The 18,838-nt window shown below is 43.1% G+C and overlaps 1 protein-coding gene across 1 annotated transcript in view; it reads right to left on the reverse strand.

Moving 5' to 3' along the window:
* Window positions 1-1,380: 1,380 nt before the first annotated feature.
* Window positions 1,381-18,838, reverse strand: part of GABRR1 (gamma-aminobutyric acid type A receptor subunit rho1) — a 29,671-nt gene continuing 12,213 nt past the window's right edge. Inside the window, exons 2-10 of the mRNA XM_012572683.5 lie at window positions 17,936-17,989; window positions 16,179-16,285; window positions 14,765-14,832; window positions 12,737-12,960; window positions 9,272-9,354; window positions 7,929-8,069; window positions 7,314-7,466; window positions 5,396-5,592; window positions 1,381-4,563 (exon numbers count right to left, since the gene is read on the reverse strand). Coding sequence (XP_012428137.5) covers window positions 4,276-4,563; window positions 5,396-5,592; window positions 7,314-7,466; window positions 7,929-8,069; window positions 9,272-9,354; window positions 12,737-12,960; window positions 14,765-14,832; window positions 16,179-16,285; window positions 17,936-17,989 — 1,315 coding nt within the window. The 3' untranslated portion in view covers window positions 1,381-4,275. The remainder of the gene's footprint in view (window positions 4,564-5,395; window positions 5,593-7,313; window positions 7,467-7,928; window positions 8,070-9,271; window positions 9,355-12,736; window positions 12,961-14,764; window positions 14,833-16,178; window positions 16,286-17,935; window positions 17,990-18,838) is intronic.

The raw sequence follows: 18,838 nt of genomic DNA on the forward strand, positions 1-18,838 counted from the left end.
TTGTCCTCAGCAGCCCTCCACAGAGCCTTTGTCCACCAGACTGTTTTCATTGACTGCTGCTGCCACCCACATTTTGTGCTTACTAGGGAGCAAAAGTGCATCCTGCATAAGGGCTCATACTCAAACTATACTACACTGAAGTTGGGTAAGATTGCTGCTGGTTTAGATTCCTCTAGGCACTAATGGAAGCCAGAAGTATCTGACAAACTCACTGAGGACTTTTCTTGAGCTACAACTACATCTAATGTCCTTATTTAAAAATAAAGTGAGAAACCTAATACTTCAGTCCTAATGAAGTCCACATGGCTGAGGATAGTGTAAGAATATGGTGCTCTTATTTATGTTGTGTACAGGTAAAACCTTATAAAAGAAAGGCCTTATAAAATCAGGCCTTGCTCAGCTGAATTAACAGCTAGCCTGTTAAGTTCCCATGAGAAAGAATTCTAGGAATGAAAATCAGTTTGCATAACAATCAAACCTTGTAAGAAAAATGGGTTGCACCTGTGAGAAATGTCTGTCCCATGAGAATCCTTGAAGAAAACATGTAAACACCTGTGTAAAGAGAGAGTCTTAGCACACACAAACACCTTCTAACCAATGAATTGAGTGGCAAGAAAGTTACTAACCAATTAGAATTAAACATGATGCCTTTGAAAGCTGTATAAAAATAGATTGTAACAATTAAAGTGGGGCTTTTTTCCTCTGAAACTTTGAAGTGCTGTGCCCGTTGTTATTCGCTGGCTATAGTTACAATAGCACTAGAGTTTCAGAGAATCACAGAATGGTTTGTGTTGGAAGGGAGATTAAAAGACCATCTAGTTCTTCATGCCTTCTCACTACTCCTAGCATCATACCATTTCTTTTCCTACTCCAGCCTGGCCTTGAACACTCCCATGGATGAGGTATCCATAGCTTCTCAGTTGCGGACTGAAGTTTGCCTCCTTGCTGCTTCACCCTATCAGTAATTATCATCATCCTTAAAGACTACGAAAGGCTTCAGCCTCCAAAGCTGGAAGTGCTCACAGGCAGGACCTGTGTCTATCCACAACACACACAAACTTGCCTTCTGTACATAACTTTATTCCTGGCTGGGCTTTGGGTTAATCTCAAAGAAATTGCAGAGTATCACCCAAAGCAAGAAGAGCGAGGATGGTAACGCACACAGTTACTGTGTGAAATGGAAAGCTAAACATCATCATCATGGTGATCTGGAGTTTGCATGCAGGCTTCTTATCAGACCGTGCTTGTGAAACTCTGGAACTCTTCAGCCCTACCAGCATTACCAGATTTAAGGATGCATTTGGTATTCATCTGGATCAGGTTGTGAGCTCTCCATGTATAAACACAGAGATCATGCTTTTGAAGGTAGAAAACACATGATGCTGTACAAATGTGAAGTTTTATTGTGATTTCCAGTGTTTCTAGAAATAAACAATAGCAAACAAACCTGTTTGATTTATTGTAGAAGTGGAAAGGAGCAGAGTGTTAATGATTGGATACAAAACTTATACAGTGAAAGGTTAAAAGCCAAAAAAGTACATCTGTAAATATATTTAATGAGTACAGTTGCTGATAGCAGACACTGATTGTATATGACATATCCTGTAGTTATAGAATACATGTATATACACATTTATATAAGACTGAAAAGGCACTAGAGTTTCTCAAATAAAACACAAGTAAATTAATAGTGTAAATCAAAACACTGAGGTTGGGGAATCAGTTTAGGGAGTTGTGCTGGAAGGGAAATTTTGAAAAATCACATGGGAAGTTGGAAACTAGGTTCTGACTGAAAGCCAGGGAATTCAAAAGTCCATCTCCCATTTGTATCTTCAAAATCTCCTTTAATATACTGATCAGATGCCAAATAATGCATGTAGTATGAGATTAATGAGGAATTCTATAAAGGAATGTACCGTACTGCAGAAAACTACAGAACATTAAGCTTCTTATGGAGCTGAAGAGCTTACTATAAAATCTGGCACTCCTGTTTGTGCTGTTCTTAAATTCTAGAAATAAATGGGTTCTTGCAATAATGAGAATCTAATACATTCCTCTGCAAGTTTGCCCAAGAAATCTATTTGTGGGGAAAGCTGTCATCAGAAAAAGGAATAAAGAATAAGGTAGGGTGGGCAAACCTGGTAGTCCACCTTTTATCTGCTTTTGCCAGAGTGACCCTTCTACTTTCATTTGACTGAAATGTTTACAGGTTAAAAAAAAAGGCATTTTTTTAATCTCTTGTAAAAACTTACAGGAGAATAATATTCAATGAAGGGGACTTGATAAAACAAGGTATGATAGTACATGTGCATGTAAAAAAAAATCTCTCTAGAAATAAGTAGTAGAACTATCTTATGGGTGGGTGTATTTTTCAATGATGTTTAGCTTTTGTGATTTTACTGCCTTACCTATGGAATGTAGACTGTGTGAGATGAGTGTAGGGAGTTTTTCAGGTCACAATTTTAGCAGTTGTAAGAAATGCTGAGTATGTTTATGCAACATTTATTTACATAGGAAATAAAAACAACCAGCAGTGTTCAAACAACTGCAATGACTGTGTCACACACTTGATGGTAGAGTGACAGAACAGGCAGGCCAGGGCAGGTGTCATGTAAGAAGATTCACTCTCCTTTTGGAGTCACAACTGCTTTGGTCTGATCCTCAGAGCAGCTCCACCTGTAGAACACAAGAGTATCTGCTGTGCAGGCAGTAATAAATTCTGCAATGTGTGCAAAAGCGTGTGTGTGTTTGAAGTCCTGTGAATGCAGACCCTCAGGTAGCTTTGTGAACACACAAAGCATGGAGCAGCAGAAAAAATGAATCATCAAAATTCTGAGACACCTTTGGTCCTGCTGGTGTTGTAAAGGCCCCTGATTCCATGCAACTGATTCTTGGTTTTCTGAACTATGTTATGACTTCTGCATTACAGATTCTGCCTTTTCCATATGGAGTGTATTCACACTGACTGGCTGCTCTGCAGACACTGTGTTGGAGAGTTGGTACTTAAGTCAGTGCCAATTGCCCTCAGCTCCAGCTGTATCCCCTTGCTCTGCCTTGGAAGGTGCTGAGCCTTCTCTGAAGGCATGGTGGGCTGCAGGATGAAAGCAGATTCTGTCAGCTGTACCTGTGTCTGCAGTGGAGCTGCTGTCTTATGGTGGAAGCTGTTTTCTTACTTAATTCCAAAGGTTTTGGCATGGTATCTCTTGTAAAGTCCTTACTACTGCTTTGTCAGCTGTTGAGCACCTTTCTAGTTATGCTTCTACTACAAACAGATGAACCTGGATTTTCCTGAAAGTGAGTACAACTACTGCTGGCATTGCAGGCTGCAACAGGTTTTCAGGCTTATACAGGCTGGGAATGCCCAGACTATATCAGAGGAAAGAGGCTTCTCCTGAAGTAGTTTGGGTTTTTTTTCATAGACAACAGATTGTCTTCACTGGATCATTTTGCAGAGAAACCCATTCCCAGGAAACTCAAAAGCAAAGCTACCAGTGACCCAAATAAGCAGATCCAAGGAGAGCTCTGTGTTTCCCAGAGAATTTGGTTAGCATTACAGGAAGTCTAGCTTTTGTTCATTCCTTGTTAAATGCACATTGCAATTAGTATTTTAAAAATCTTAGTCAAGACAGTTTGGAAATACTTCCATATTTTAAATACTGTTAAGACAAAACACAAGTCTGAAAGTATTGCTACATGAACCTGCCAGTGCAGTACTGCTAATGAGTCATGTATTAAGCTGTGAAAGTTGTAGCCATCAATAACCTTGCCAAAGCATTTTCCAGTACTGGATATTTTGGGTTTGTAATTACCTTTCTGACTTTGTCCTGCAAACATGCAAGTATTTGCATATTCTTGTATTTATTGGTATTGAATGTGGTCAGTCTGCCGAGCTGAGAGATGCATGCACTCAGGTACTCAGAGAATTAGGATTTTGGGGGCACAACATGGAGGATGCACCATATATAAGCAACTGGCAATTATAGTCACTTGTTAAAATAGTTTACAGTGGCCTGTGAGGCACAAGAAGGAACATAGCACATCTTTAAATAAGTATAAAATTTTAGATTGTATATCCTATATTTTGCTGACATATGAAACTTCCACAATTATTTATGCCACAGGTGAGTTGCCTCTAATAAAAAAAAAAAATTAAATCCTGGAAAAAATCAATCTTCCTTCCAAATAAAACAATTCTCTATTTTCTTTCTCTTAGCCTATAAGACTGTACTTTCATTTCATGTCACAATGCTCTGTGACTACAGAAGTTACAAATCTTTATGAAAAAATGGACCAGTATATCAAATTAAATAGAATGTACGCCCCAGGGAATATTATCCTGGAGTACTTGTCGATGGCATGGGTGTCGATGCGCATGCTGACATATCTCTGGTTTTTCCTCCTGGCCGAGCCCCTCTCTGAGCCCAGTGCCAGCTGCACCATCATCCTGTCCTGTTTGTCCCCATCCTCGGACATGAAGTGTCCCAGCTCATTCACGTCCCCGTCGTTGTAGCTGCCGTCCACCATCATGGGCCGGGGCTGAGGTAGGCTGCATGCACAGGCAGGCTGTGGGCACAGACAAGGGCAGCAAGGGTTTGAGCTGTGTCCACACACTCACAGACATCCCTTTCCTTTTTCCATCCCATAGAGGTGGGGAAAGGCGTGGGGGATTCAGGCTTCTGGGATGCAAAAGGGAGAACAAAATGGTGGAGCTGGGCAGGAGCTTTTTCCATCTCCACTTCCATGTCTGCCAGGCACAGGTACAGTCAGGGAGAGAGCAGGGCTGTCTGTAGAAAAGCACTTTTGGTTTAGGCACAGGTACCAGGGTGTAAATAAAGGTTGGACCTGTGCCTTGTAGCTGAGAAAATCAAAGGAAGACAGAGGGAAACCACAAGAAGAAATTAATCCTGCCCCATTTGGAGAGAAAACCCCTTAGGCTGAAATTTTAGTTAAAATTTAATGTAACAAGGGGAGCACGGGAAAACTGGGACCACTGCATAAGTTTAGACTGTGCATAGAAAAAAGTGGGGGATATCTGTCCCATCATCTGAAACCCAGACCACAGAATCCAACTGATTTTATCCACAGGTTTTAATCTACGGTATAAAAAAAATTTTTAAAGGCAAAATCCTAAGATCCATCCCATCTATACAGGCAGTGGAGGACTATACCTAAGTTAGCCCATACAGACTCCAAAGAAAGAGGAGTGAGCTTGGGCATGGTTTGTGTCTGGCAAATCTTTATAACCCGCAATGACTCACTGCTGTTGTCTTTTTGCAGACATTGCATTTTCCCCAGGCAGCTGAGAGCTGCAGTCACAAAGCTTTGAACATTTCCAGACTTTTGCCACACTTTTTCCCAGGGGCAATAAAATGACATTGGAGACAGAAAACCTCACCTTGTCCCGCAGTTTCCTCTCCTTCCGCTCTTGCACCGTTGTCAGGTAATTCACAGCTGCGTATTCCAACACCGAGAGGAAGACAAACACAAAACTGACCCACAGGTAAATGTCCACTGCTTTGATGTAGGAAACACGAGGCATGGAGGCATTCACCCCAGTGATGATCGTGGACATGGTCAGTACAGTGGTTATCCCTGGGAACACACCAGCAGACGAGACCATAAGATGCTTTCAAACCAGACTCTTCATCACAAATACAGCAGCTGTTATAATTTCCTGACATCTGAATTTACCTTGCAATATGTTTTTTCACTTTTGGGTAATGAATTTCACTACCCGAGGAGGGTCCAGGCAGCCCTGATTTATAATTGGACAAATCTATCTTGTCCTGTTTTCTTGTCTATTTGGTGAGCACAGCTCCAGTTATGGTCTCAAGGTGTTGCTAGTCTGGCTCCTCACCACACCACCATCCTCCCCATCCCATGGCCAGGCAGCAGCATTTTGACCCTGTGCTGGCTGCACCCCATTCTAGGCTCAGGACAGTCCCTGGAGGGGTACAAGTACATGGATTTGAACTCATTGACCCTATGGGTCCCTTCCAACTCAAGATATTCTATGACTCTATGATTCTGAGTATGTCAAGTTCTAGTTCAACCACATGGACACAAGTGAAGCTCCTGCTTTTATTTGTTTCCCCTGTGTTTTCTGTATGCTGGACTTCTCCTGGGAAGTCCTGCTTCATGAGAAGTCACAGAAGTTCCCAGCTGACTCTCACACTTGGTCTGTGCCTTCACTGGAGCAAAAGCAGGGAATAATGGTGCCTCGCAAGGCAGTGTCTTACATTACACCCTGGGCAAACACAATGAGCACAAGAGCAAGGGCAGGAGCCCCTGTAGTTTGCATTACCCTGGCTCTGAGACAGCCTCTCCATGGCCCTCTCATTTCAGGGGCTAATTATGTCACATTAGTGATTACTTTGGAAGCTGAAATTATGTGTGTAAGCACAAAGGACTGAATTCACAGGAGTATCTAGGTGTTAAAAATACTGCTAAGGCAGTGCCTACATCTTCTGAAAAGCCATGGCCCATACCCTTATGCTTCCTTTAATGATGTCTTGAGGCAATGGATGCTGTTTCTAAATTCAGACTTGAAAAACTGCTCTATTGCCATCTCTATTTTGTCTCTATATTCTCTACACTGAGGAATATGATTTTAAGAATAAATAAAATCCTGAGGCGTGTTTCCTGGAATAAAAGGAAGCAAGCCTGAGCTCAGAATCTGCAAAAAAAAAAAAACCAAAAAAACCAAACAAACAACACTTTGCCGAGGGCAAAGTATCCACTTTAGAAGAAGATTTATGTCCATATCACAGTTCTGCTCCTATGGTGACTCCTGTGACATATGGCTTCATCTCTCAAAAAGATGCTGCAGAAGGGGAAACTGAATCCCTCACACTGCAGTGTAAACTTATTTAAAAAGTTAAACTGCACAGCACAGTTCAGCTATGCTACCTCCACCCTTCCTCCTCTAGCAAAACTCAATAAACTGAAATTTTGTCAGGGCTGTTCATACTGGTTTTCACCTTCTTGCTCACTGAAGTCTCTGAAGGATACTGACACCTTGGCTGTAGACGTGCTCTGTCTCTGTTCAGAGCAATAAAAGCAGAGTGGAATGTTTACTATTTGATTCATTCCAGGTGCATCTTGTGCACACAGGGAAAGCAATTCTCTTGGCACAAGGAGAGTTTGCACCATGGGGGGACACATGCCGTGTTCCTGGGGCACGTGTGTGTGGCATAGCTGATTTCTGTGCCTCGAGGAAACACCGTGCATGGCACCAGGGATTCACCTTGGTGGTCACGGCTGTGGTTGCAGCCTTTGCCTCTAAGGTCTGCTGACTACAAGATTGTTTTTACCTAACGGGACTCTGGCAGGAACTGCTCGTCGGTCGATCCAGAAGGACACCCAGGACAACATGACCATGAGAGTGGCAGGGAAGTAGGTTTGGAGCAGGAAGAAGAAGATGTGTCGGCGTAAAGTGAAATTGATATAGAGGCGATTGTACCACCCTGTGAAACAGAGAGAGTGAAAAAGAGGAGTTACACCAACACCAGACTACTTTCAGATGGAGTGATGCTGCACCAGGGGAAAAGTGACTAATTTTCTTTTCTGAGAACACAGTTAATGGCTGCAGATCATTTGCAAGTTACAGAAAAAAACTCCTTACTGAACCAACTATCAAAGTCAAACCATCTCTCGGGCCAATGAATTCCAGAAAATATAACCTATGCAATCAGAGAGTTTAATTCAAGTGAAGACTTGGTATGACCTTGAAGAGGGATTATCTTTCCAGACTAGATGACCATTAAGGTGGAAGTGTGTGGCAGGGACAGCCAACTTGGTATAGAAGAGTGGCAGGTCTGATGGGATACAGAGAGAACTCCCAGTGGATGATTCTCCATGGTCAAGGTCAAGAGAGACAGTTTTCACCCCTTCTTCCCCCAGCTCTGGCAGGTGCTCTGGTTGCCCACCTGTGCTGCTGTAAAAGGCAAGCTTTGTGGTAGTGTGAAATTCCTGAATCAGGAACTGGGACAGTGATATCCTCTCATCGGTTTTTAGGGAATCGTTCCCATTCTTCCAGTAGAGCATAAGGTCATCTTCAGTGTAGGCATCTAGGAAAGCAGAGCAAATTCAGGATAGTGCAGTAAGACAGTTGCTACCATCCTCACAGCCCAAGGCATGCCCACACAGCCCTCCTGGCTCCCTCAAAGCTCCCAGCTGAAAAGGTCAAGTTCCCAAATGCCACCCACCTAGGTGCTGGGTATGGCTGTGGCAAGGAGTGGACTAGCTTATGGTCACAGCCCTCAGGCCTGCTGCCCAGTATGTTTTGTTAACCATCCTGTTTCTCTAATCATAGTTTCACACATGTAATATGTGTGTCAAGTAACCCACTGCATCAGAACTTGAAAAATTCTTTCCTGTAAACCTCCTAAAATCAGAAACAAAGAAAGGGAGCCTTAGCAGAAAGAACCTGCTTGGGGTGACCAGAGGAACAATCTACCAATGGTCTGAGTCATGCAGGGAAAAACTTGGGTAAACTTTCTGCCTGTGATATACACATGAACATTACTTCATTTTTTAGCACATTTTTTTAATGTGAAAGTAACAGTAATGTTAATCCTTTTAGATGGGTTTAGTAGCAGCTCTTTGAACACAGGGAGAAAAAAATCACATATAAATATATTAAAACAGAATTAAGATTGTAATTTCTTATTGTAAGCTTAAGAAGGAGAAGAAAATAACTTGAATAAGCCAAAAGTTTAAAATGTTGCTATGTGAAACCTGGCCAATTCATATGTGCATCATATATGGGACAAAGGGCATAAGCTGGCTTTTATCAAATAGGACTAAGAAGCATAAGAGGAAGGCAATTAATGTCACTACCCCATCGTGGTTTCTACACCATGGATGAGCAGATGGTGCCTGTGAAGGGTGTACAGCCATTTATCCATGTGTTCGAGGGCACCTGGGCAAACAGGCGCTGTTGGAGACTGCTGACCTGCAGGCAAATGACCCAGGGGCTTGGGGGGTGGAGTGGCAGTGGAGCAGCCTGGCTGGAATTCAGGGCCACTGGCAAGACAGTGCTCACAGCTGGTTTTTAAAAACACTTGTTACAAACACCATCAAATTCTAGCGAAAAAAATATGGCTAGGGAGCTTTTCTTAGTGTTGAAGTCTGACGACTTTGGTTAGAGCTCCCATGAATGTAGCAGCAGTTTAATTATTGGTATAATTAATGCTTGATATAATTAATTATTGGTATTTTGGGTGGCCATGGGGTGCCCTTGGCTCCCCTATACCTTCACTTTACTTACAGCTTTCAATCTCCAGGGAACACGTCTGCGTGTCCAGGGGAAAGCGACTAAAATCCATGTTGCACATTGCTGTTACTGTAACTCTAGGAATAATAAAAATCACACCATTAAAAACTTGTCTCCTTATGGGACTGGTAAAATAGTAAAGCTGTGAGTTTGGTCTTTTAGTAAACAACTACAGCCAGTACCACTCAACTGAAAATAAATTCTTTCCATTCAGCTAAAGCCATTCTGCTTTAGTTAAAGCCATTTCTTCCTCTCAGCCAGTTACTGTAAAAAAAGGTGACTATAAAGTTAGGCCATCACAAATTGCAACTAGATAACAAAAGTATTGGACAAGAAACTGAGAAAGCGCAAAAAGGACACATCTTCCTGACAATCAGCAAACACATCTCTGCAGACATCTGTCCTTTAAGCAGATGCTTTGTAAGACAGAACAATTTGCATTTTTCTAAACTATAGTAGTGCCATGAGGGATGGAGGTAATTTCCTTGCACACTGTGAATTTCCAGCTGCTCAGTGGGAAGCCGGTGATCACACATGGGACTCAGCCACCAGAGGGCACAGGGCTGGAGCTGGAATGCCGCAGTGACCACCAAAATGCTCTGGCCCATCCGTCAAAATCTCTGGCCTTGCTTTAGTCTGATTATCATATTTTTAATAGCATAATTTGGTGTTTGAACGGGAAGCAACCATAAATCTCAACTCGATTGGTTTGGACTCCAGAGAAGTAAATGAAAATAAAAGTATAAATTATATTGAGGAAAGAATAAATAAGTTATAGAAGGGTTAGTGGTAGAGAGACATCATACAGTGGTAAAAACACAATGCAATCCCTTATATTAGTAGTCTTCTGCACGAGTGGGTTCTGTCTGATGTTGCTTTCCTGTTTGGATTTAGCCTTTGAGTGAAAGTGCTTAGCTCAACTGGAAGTTTATGCGCCAGTGAGGTTTATGGTGGTTTCCAAGATGGGAAAACAATGTCTGGCAAAGAACCCTAAAAAGGCAGACATCAAGGAAAAATACAATCTGCAAGCAAAGGCATTCAGCAAGGCAGACAGGCAGTAACGACTATTTGTTCTTACAGGGAGCTTTCATCCTTCCCCAGCATTCACCAAGCATTGCTACCTGCGCTTGCTGCTGAATAAAATACAGAAACTCAGCCAATTTGCTGTTGAAGACATTCACCACCACTTTGTACTGGGCAATTGTTTAAGCACAAGGCTGTGCAGGAGTAGTCTGATGCTCTCCTTTTCCCATCTTCTTTAGATAACCAAAAATGCTTGCATTGCAGGTGACTGGCAGCTAAATGAGTGCGTAGGCATACATGCTATCAATGAACAATATGTCATATTCTTGTTCTTTTTATTGTACTCAGGACCTGACCAAACTTTGCAAAGGCCTAAAGAATACCTGAACCTTGTCTAATCTGCTGAGTGAAGAAAAAACTTTGATAACGAGAAGGTAATGTTCAGGCTGTGAATTCAAATGAACTGTAAGATAAAAATATTAAAAATAATTCTTGTCAAACTGATGCCCTCTAGGGAATCAAGAATTTTTCTGCCTGGCTTTTTTTGTAGAATCATAAAACACCTTGGCAGGCTGAGCAGTTAACCTCTCACTTTGTGGCAGGCTCAGCTTCACCTCTGCTGCTACCAATATTCCCTAAAGACCTCCACAGCCTTCACAAGCAGTGTATTCTGCAATTATCTCACTAGTTAAATCTATGAGTCTTGCTGATACTGACGTCCTATTAGTCAGATTTTCCTTCTTTTTGTCCTTCGGAATATATTATCTATCATCTGATGCTTTGTTTATTTATCAGGTATTTTGTTATTTCATTGCTGTGGAGGTGATGTCGACATTCTTACATCAGAATATTATACACAGATTCATTTCTAATAGGTTTTTATGGGTCCTTTGGCAGTACTTGTTTTCTAACTGGATGGAGCAGCAGCCAAGTAAAACAGAACCACAGATTTTATATTCTTTTCAAGACTGACAAATAGATTGTCTGGGATAAAGTTAATTTTTTTTTTTTCATAGTAGCTAGTGTGGGAATACCTCTTGGATTTGTCAAGAAAACAGTTTAATAACACAGGGATATTTTCATCAATGCTGAGCAGGGCTTCCACAGCATAAAGGCCTTTTCTGCTCCTCACACCCCTCTATAAGGGAGGAGGCTGAGGGTGCACAGGGAGTTTGGAGGGGAGAGCTGATCCCAGCTGATCAAAAGGACATTCCACAACATATGTCATCATGCTTAGCATATGAAGTGGGGGAAGAAGAAGGAAAGGGTGGAAGTTTGGAATAAAGGCATTCATGTTCCCAAGTGATCATTATGTGTGATGGAGCCCTGCTTTTCTGGGAGTGGCTGAACACCTGCTTGCCCTTGGGAGGTGGTGAATGAATTTCTCTATTTGCTTTGCCTGTGTATGGGGCTTTTGCTTTACCTAATTATCTGCCTTTATCTCAACCCACAAGGATTTTTTGCCTTTTACTCTTCCAGTTCTCTTCTCCCTCCCACCAGGATGGAGTGAGCCAGCAGCTACATGGGGCTTAGTTACCAGCTGGGGTTAAATCATCACACAGATGCTCCTCACTTAGCATCTCCAAGCATGAAAATGTTACTTATCAGAAATTTTAAAATCCCAGTTTAATAACATTCAGACTTATGTCAAATGATGAACTATTTGGAAAATAAGGGAGAAAGACAGGGCTGGGACCACCCCTCAAGCCAGAGGACAAAGCAATGTTTACCAAAAATAGCTCCTGCAAGGAGCTTCCACGGATTTCACATGAAAAGTGAGCAAAAAGCAGGAAGAGCCAAACCAAGTGTTTGGGTTGCTCTAACAATACACAGGAGTCACCAAGAGCTATATACCCTTGCTCTGAAGCTTGCCACTTCACGTACTAAAGGATGTTCCCTCTGTTTTTTTGCTTATCATAAAGTGGCACTTGGTATAATTTATACTTCATTATTACTTTCAAGAATAGAAATTGGACATTTTGCTAAACCCAGAGACTTTTCTGTGTAGTGAAGTGAATAACTATAGCTGCCCTGCACTTCTCTTTATTACCAGACACTGCCCTTTTATTTAGAATGTGCCCTGCCTCTTCAGCAGTGCCCCGCGGGGATTACAGCCTGCTAACCCCCACTGAGCTGCTCCAAGGGACAGCCACATCTGACTGCAGCTTCCCAACAGGGACAGGGGCTAGTCATGCTCCCAAAGGGGAAGAGGCAGTGGTGGAAGCAACAATGCTGGCACTGAAACTGGCTTTCTGCAACAGACACTGAAATGAACTCATACAGGCACTCAGATGTCTGTGGATAGCCAGCACATTCATTCTTTTTTATGCCTTTTTTTTTTTTTTTTGACGAAGTCATGCAAAAACACAATGCAGGAATCAATTAAACCACTTTCTCTTTCCACTAATAGCCGGCATTGACCGAATGCAGTTTTACCTGAGGCTATAAAGTACCTTCCCATCTGGCTGGACCCGCAGCATGACATTGTCTGTGGTGGTGTCGTGGATGAAGGAACGCTTGGAGTGGACGAAGAACATGTCAGGGACCCAGATCTTCTTCACCAGCCTGCCATCAAAGGTCATGCTTTGGTTGTTGGTGCTGGGGAAGGACAGTCTCTCGTCTTTCCAGTAGTGCCTCAGGTAAAGCGTCATGGTGAAGTCCTGCAGCAAACAGACTTCTGTCACAACTTACACCTTACCAGCACAGTAGTGACTGCTCCTTTCTGGGACAAACCATGAAGTGTAAAGCACCTCTCCTGAGGGCACATCCACTCCCCGGGCTGCAAGGGGCATCACCAGCTGCAGCTTGTTTATTCATCAGGTCAGAGATGAATAAACATCTGCAGATTTACTGGGCTCAGACACAAGTCGCTTCTCAAGCTTAAACTTAGTACAGAATGAATAACTCTGTCACTGATGTGTCTTCATTTAAAAAGCAAGTAATGATCTTGCTAAGCACCATGGCATTTTTCTATAAAGCTGCACGGGTTAAAAAGTATTGATTCTGAAAATATAAAATCTCCTCCATTATTATTTTGCTAACAGCCAAAGTCGACCCTGAATTTTTTTTTTTTTAACCCAAGGCCATCTAGTGGTTTTCCCATGTTGATGAGAGTTGCAACATGACATTAGAGGAGGAACAGGGGCAGTATTCAAAAGCCACGGGAACTAATTCAAAATCATAGTTTGATTAAAAAAAAAAAAAAAAAAGAAGAAGAAAAGGTTTGTTGTTTCGGTTTTTTTTTTTGGTTTGTGTTTTGTTTTAGGCTTTGGTTTTTTTCTTTAACTTCTAAGTCCTTGATGTCAGTTCTTCCACTCTGCTTTCAATCCCAAAGTTTTTTAGGGGCCCTCTGGCCAGCTTCACAACCTTTCTCCTCAACCAGAACAGGTGAAAGCTCAGGATACCCGTGGCTACTTGTCAGGGTGCCAGGAGCACTGGCATCAGGGAGTCAGCTGGAAGGGTCCCCAGTTCTGGGGAAAAAGCTCACCCCTGAGGTCAGATGACTGCAGATATCCCAACCCACACAAGAGCTGAAATAGCTGCAGTGAGAGGAGGCTGACATGTCACCAGTGTGTCTGCCAACCACCAGCTGTGCTGCCACACAGCCGTGTTCCTGGCTCAGGCATGGGAGGAGGTCCAGTGCAGCCTCTTTAACCCTCTGTCTGTTAAATAGGAGGACAGAATCTGGGGCTTCCTGTGAAACCTTCAGAGCTGTTTGATAATTTTGTTTAAAAGTCAAAACATTTTGAAAAATATTCAGTATTCTTTTCTCTTCCAAAGCAAAATCTGAGTTACTGAGAGATTATGTGGGTCATGGAATGTTTGGATTGGAAAACTGCCCATAAACACCATATTGTTCCAATCCCCCTGACATTGGCAGACTATCTTCCACTAAACCAAGTTGTTCAAAGCCCTCTCCAGCCAGACATGGAATGAGATGGAGCATCCACAACTTCTTTGGGCAATGTGTTCCACACTCGCCAAACTCTGAGTAAAGAATTTCTTCCTTATATCTGACCAAAAGCTACCCTTTTTCAGTTTAAAGCCATTCCCCCTTTTCCTTGGGAGCTCTCTGGCCCCCGGCTACCTCAGAACTTGTCCAAAGTGACTATGTCTGCAGCATATAAGTGCCTTAAAACAAACATATTCATTGGTCTCCTCAGAGCTTTTAAGTGTGTTATCACTATTTAAGAAAATATAGAAATCCAAATCCTTTGAGACAGTCTTGGCAATGTTTTACCATTTTGTCCTAGAGAAAATAAAAGATTTCTTCCTTCTGCTTCCAGGGCCATGAAATGGTAGCATGAGGTCAATAGAAGTAATTGCTGGCAGATTCAGATCGAACCTTAATCTGCCTTTGGAGGCTGTGGATTGTTTGTCCTTGGCAGTACTCAAACCCCACGGACACAAACCCAACTAGCCTGCAGGGTTTTGGTCTCCATAGGTTCCATCTGTGACTCTTACCATGTCCACCTCAGAAATGCTGTCCAGACTTTCAACTTGGACATCCACCCCAACAGGAATTGCAGGGCCTAGGGGAAAAAAAAATAGCAGTTGACAAATGACAAACATAGTGAGACAAAACAACCCTCTGACTTTACTATCTTACAGCTAGAAATATATGCTCAGTCTGAAATAGAAACAACAGTAAACCAATAGAAAGTATAAATGATTGGAATTCACAACAAAAATCTCCTAATAACAATTAAATTCAGTAGTAAGACTGATCCACTAATAATTTTCTCTTTTTATTGTATCATCTTACATGTGTCCCTTCAAGATTTAAAAGCAACTTTAATTGATTGTAGCTCTAGTGCTTGGGTCCAGGACTGGCGAGACAGATTACTAGAAGAGGATCCATTCACAGAGGGAACAGTGGTGGCACAACTAAGGGAATGTGGGAGATTTTCCCTCACTTTTGCTCCCCTTGCATGCTAATAACATCCATGAAAGCTACTATGTGCATTTGACTTTCACAAGACTCAGTGCTCAGCTGTGGAAAATAAAGGGTGACAGGAGGAGATACATGGCATGTGGACACAGGCATGTGCCATTGAGCCTGAGGCTCCTGAGGGGAAGGATCCAACTGTGACCCCATGTAATAGGGATTCTGAACTTTTTTCCCTCCTCCTGACTTTGACTAGTCTCTCATATACCTCTGGCAATTACAGTCCAGGAGAGCTGTCAAGTAAAATAATGCTCACATTCGTGAACTGCTGTGAAACTGAAATGTTTTTAAATTAATTGAACATGCTGGTATTTGGCATATTGAGCATTTAGTGATAAAATCTTCTTTAATCAGAGTATATAATGGTATCCTGGATTTGAATGACCATCTGTCAGCCAGAAAGGGTAGATAAATTACAACATTCTCTAATCCGATGGGCTGAAAGAAAGCATGTTCTCCTTCATCCATTTCCCTGAAAGCTTTGGTTGCTCTAGCACACAGACACAAAACTTTGAGCAAGCATTAACACAGGCAGTCAAAATACTTTCCTTTAGGTTATAAATTAAGTGCAGTAGATAATTTGATTATGCACACATATGGCCATACTAAGACTAAAACATTATGTTTATTCCCATCCAGGAATAAACATAAGGTGTATTTGCAGATTTTTATCAGAGGAAAGTATCACTGAGCACCAGGATTAATATATTGTCTGTTAATCACATTTCCATGCCTTTGACTATGCCTTTTGCTCATCCAGAAGGCTATTTCACTGAACCTCCATTCCTCCTAGGGTGCCATGAATTCACAACTCAAAAGAATAAAAATTAGAGACATTAGAGCCAGCCTTCTTCTTCACTGCTATACGTGTTACAGTATAAGGAAGTGACAGTGCAAAACAGAACAGTGACAAATGTGCATGTTTCATACCTCCAAAACCTGGTCTCATGCTGAAGTCATGGTCATCTATTCGCAGCAGCTGCTCTGACTTCGTCAGGGGAGATTTGGTGATGTCAGGGCTTCGTTTTAAGATTGGGCTACCAGGAGGAGAGAAGCACAACTATGAGCCCTGAGCAGTGCCTGTGAGAAGTATGCTCTTGTTTCACTCCATTTACTCCTCAGACCATCCACCCCTTAGAGCATGAGCCTGTGATTGTGGCAGTGGTTGGCAGAATGTCATTAAAAACTGATTCCTGCACTCAGCATGCAGTTCAGACACCTGTGATAATTTTAGCACTGAGAAAACATTTGTTCAGTGGCTTTTTGTCCCTGTAAAATTCTCTCTGCATAGAGCAGTTTGGGGACAGTCATTAAAATGTGTGGGCTGGAGGAACAATACGTGTGGATAAGTGGAGAGGGGGAGGCATTCCTGACATTGAGTTATGATGGAGTGTGAGGCCAGGAATTAGGGAAACAATATATCAAATAAGCTACTGGCTGTTGCCCAGGAACAAAATGGAGACAGTCTGGGAAGCAGGCCAGGAGGCAGGCCATTCCCTAACTTGGGATAAAATGATTAGCTTCTGCCCCAGATTTCCATCAAGGATAAAAAACAGCATTAAAGAGCCTGGGAGGGTAATTCCAGAAGCTGTTGGAGCTGCACTGAATGGCTGGACAGAGGAGGCTCTGACCCCCTTCCATATCCAAAATGCCAACTGCTGTTCAGTGCCCCAGGGCTGTGGCTGGGATGGTGATGGCAGCAGCTCCTTGGTTGCTCCCTTGTGTAGGGGAAGCCTCTGCCACCCTCAGAACCAGCTGTATGCCAGCCACTTGAGTGGCAGGAAGGCTCAAAAAAAGGAGGAAGGATTTTGCTGGTTCTTGATTTTAGAAAAGATGGCCCATTCAGAGAGGCACTCATCTGAATATACACAAGACAAGTAAGAAGTAGATTAAAGGAAAACAGGCTGACAAAGAAACTCGATGAGGGAAAGTTCCTGAGATAAAGTTTCTCATAAATGAGACTGCTTAGCCATGCTGTACTTCTCAAAGACTTGTTTAAAGTTGTACAAGAAGCCAATGCAACCATCTCCTAACAGAGGTCAGTAGTGTTGTCAGCAACTCCTCTCTCAAATCCTTTATCTGGACTTCAAAGTGCCTTAGAAAGATGCTTAGTCTAAGTTCAATAATTGCTAAGAGGTTTGAGTTGTCTACTTCCATAAGTGAGTTTTAGTCTTGAATTATCCCTCAGGCCCTTAAAAAGCTGGCCCCTGCTTCTGCTTGAGGTTTAGTTCAGCCTCTGAAAGACTTGTGAGTGCACATTAGGGAAGGTTTATGCCTGTCCAAGGCAGAGGTGCCATATTAACAGGCCAGTGGCAAAGCAAACATTTGAGGGCAGGTTTGACTGTGGTCAGAAAAGTGCTTTTTCCCTGCCAGTGGCAGTGGGGGGAACAAGCGTCGAGACGGAGAGCCCATGGAAGGAGCTCAGCTCTGCAGAAGGGATCCTTGGAGGGAAGGCACCCACTGACACAGCACAGCAACACAAGCTGTGCACCAGCACCACAAGGCCTGAGGGGACGTGGCAAATGGCCGTGGGCTCACCCCTCAGCCCCACGAGGGTGTCAGGCAGTGGGGCTTGCTCTGGGTCCCGCTGATGGCGGCTAACACCTAAAGAGAGCCGGCGTGTCTGAGCGCTGCCCCAGCCCAGCCCGGCCCGGCCCGGCCATGTGGCCTCTGAGGGCTTTGCTTACCTGCCTTGCTTGTGCACCTCGCCGTGGGCTTCCCGTCTGTGCCGCTGCGGCCGGCTGCATGGGAACAACGGGAAAGGAGAGCTGAGACAGGGCACGGGCAGGGGAGAGGATGTCGGGAGGGGGGCACCGGAGCCCTGCAGCTTTACCTTCTGCACATGTGAGAAGCGGTGTTTACCTTCTTTTTCACCCTTTTGCCAAAGGCTGGGGTCAGGCTGGGCATGGCAGAGGGTGGGAGGGTAGGGATGCTCGGATGCACAGCGGGGCAAAAGGAGGGAGCCGTGATTTTTGTCAGGTGGGATGCCTCTGTTCTTGACTGTCTGGCAAAGTACCCAGGCAGGCAGCTCAGGTCCCACCTGCCCAGCTTTGGCTGGCAGCACCAGGGGCTTTGGAGACAGGAGCTGCCATGGGGCCTTGGGGCTGAGGGTACAGCCATTACCTGCAGACCAGAGTCAGCCAGGTATCTTCATGAGAAGAAAAGATTTTCAAATTATTTCAGGGGATTTAAAAAAAGAAAAACAATTGTGCAAATTGTTTCTGACTTCATACCATCTCCCAGCTGGCTGTCAAGAAACATCTTCTCAGGTCTTTGGCCAATATTTTATTTAATCTTTAAAGGCAAGAATATTGCTTTTGGCGATGTAAGTGGTAGCTTAAGCAAAAGTAACATTTTAAACATTTAGCAGTTCTAAGACATCTTTAACTAAAAGTTAAAAAAATTAGTTTCTGTAATAAACACTAACTCAAATCAACTATACTAATTAGGCTTTTTTAGCGGGCATTTCAAATCCCTCTGTAGAGACTTACAGTGGCAAAACTCTTTTTGCAGTAATGGTTGACAGCACCTGAGCACCACTGTCCCTTTGGTGTGTGGTGGAGGAACCCCAGGCCTTGTGGGACTGTTCC

The sequence above is a fragment of the Taeniopygia guttata genome, chromosome 3, assembly GCF_048771995.1.
Source record: "Taeniopygia guttata chromosome 3, bTaeGut7.mat, whole genome shotgun sequence".
Classification (NCBI taxonomy): Eukaryota; Metazoa; Chordata; class Aves; order Passeriformes; family Estrildidae; genus Taeniopygia; species Taeniopygia guttata.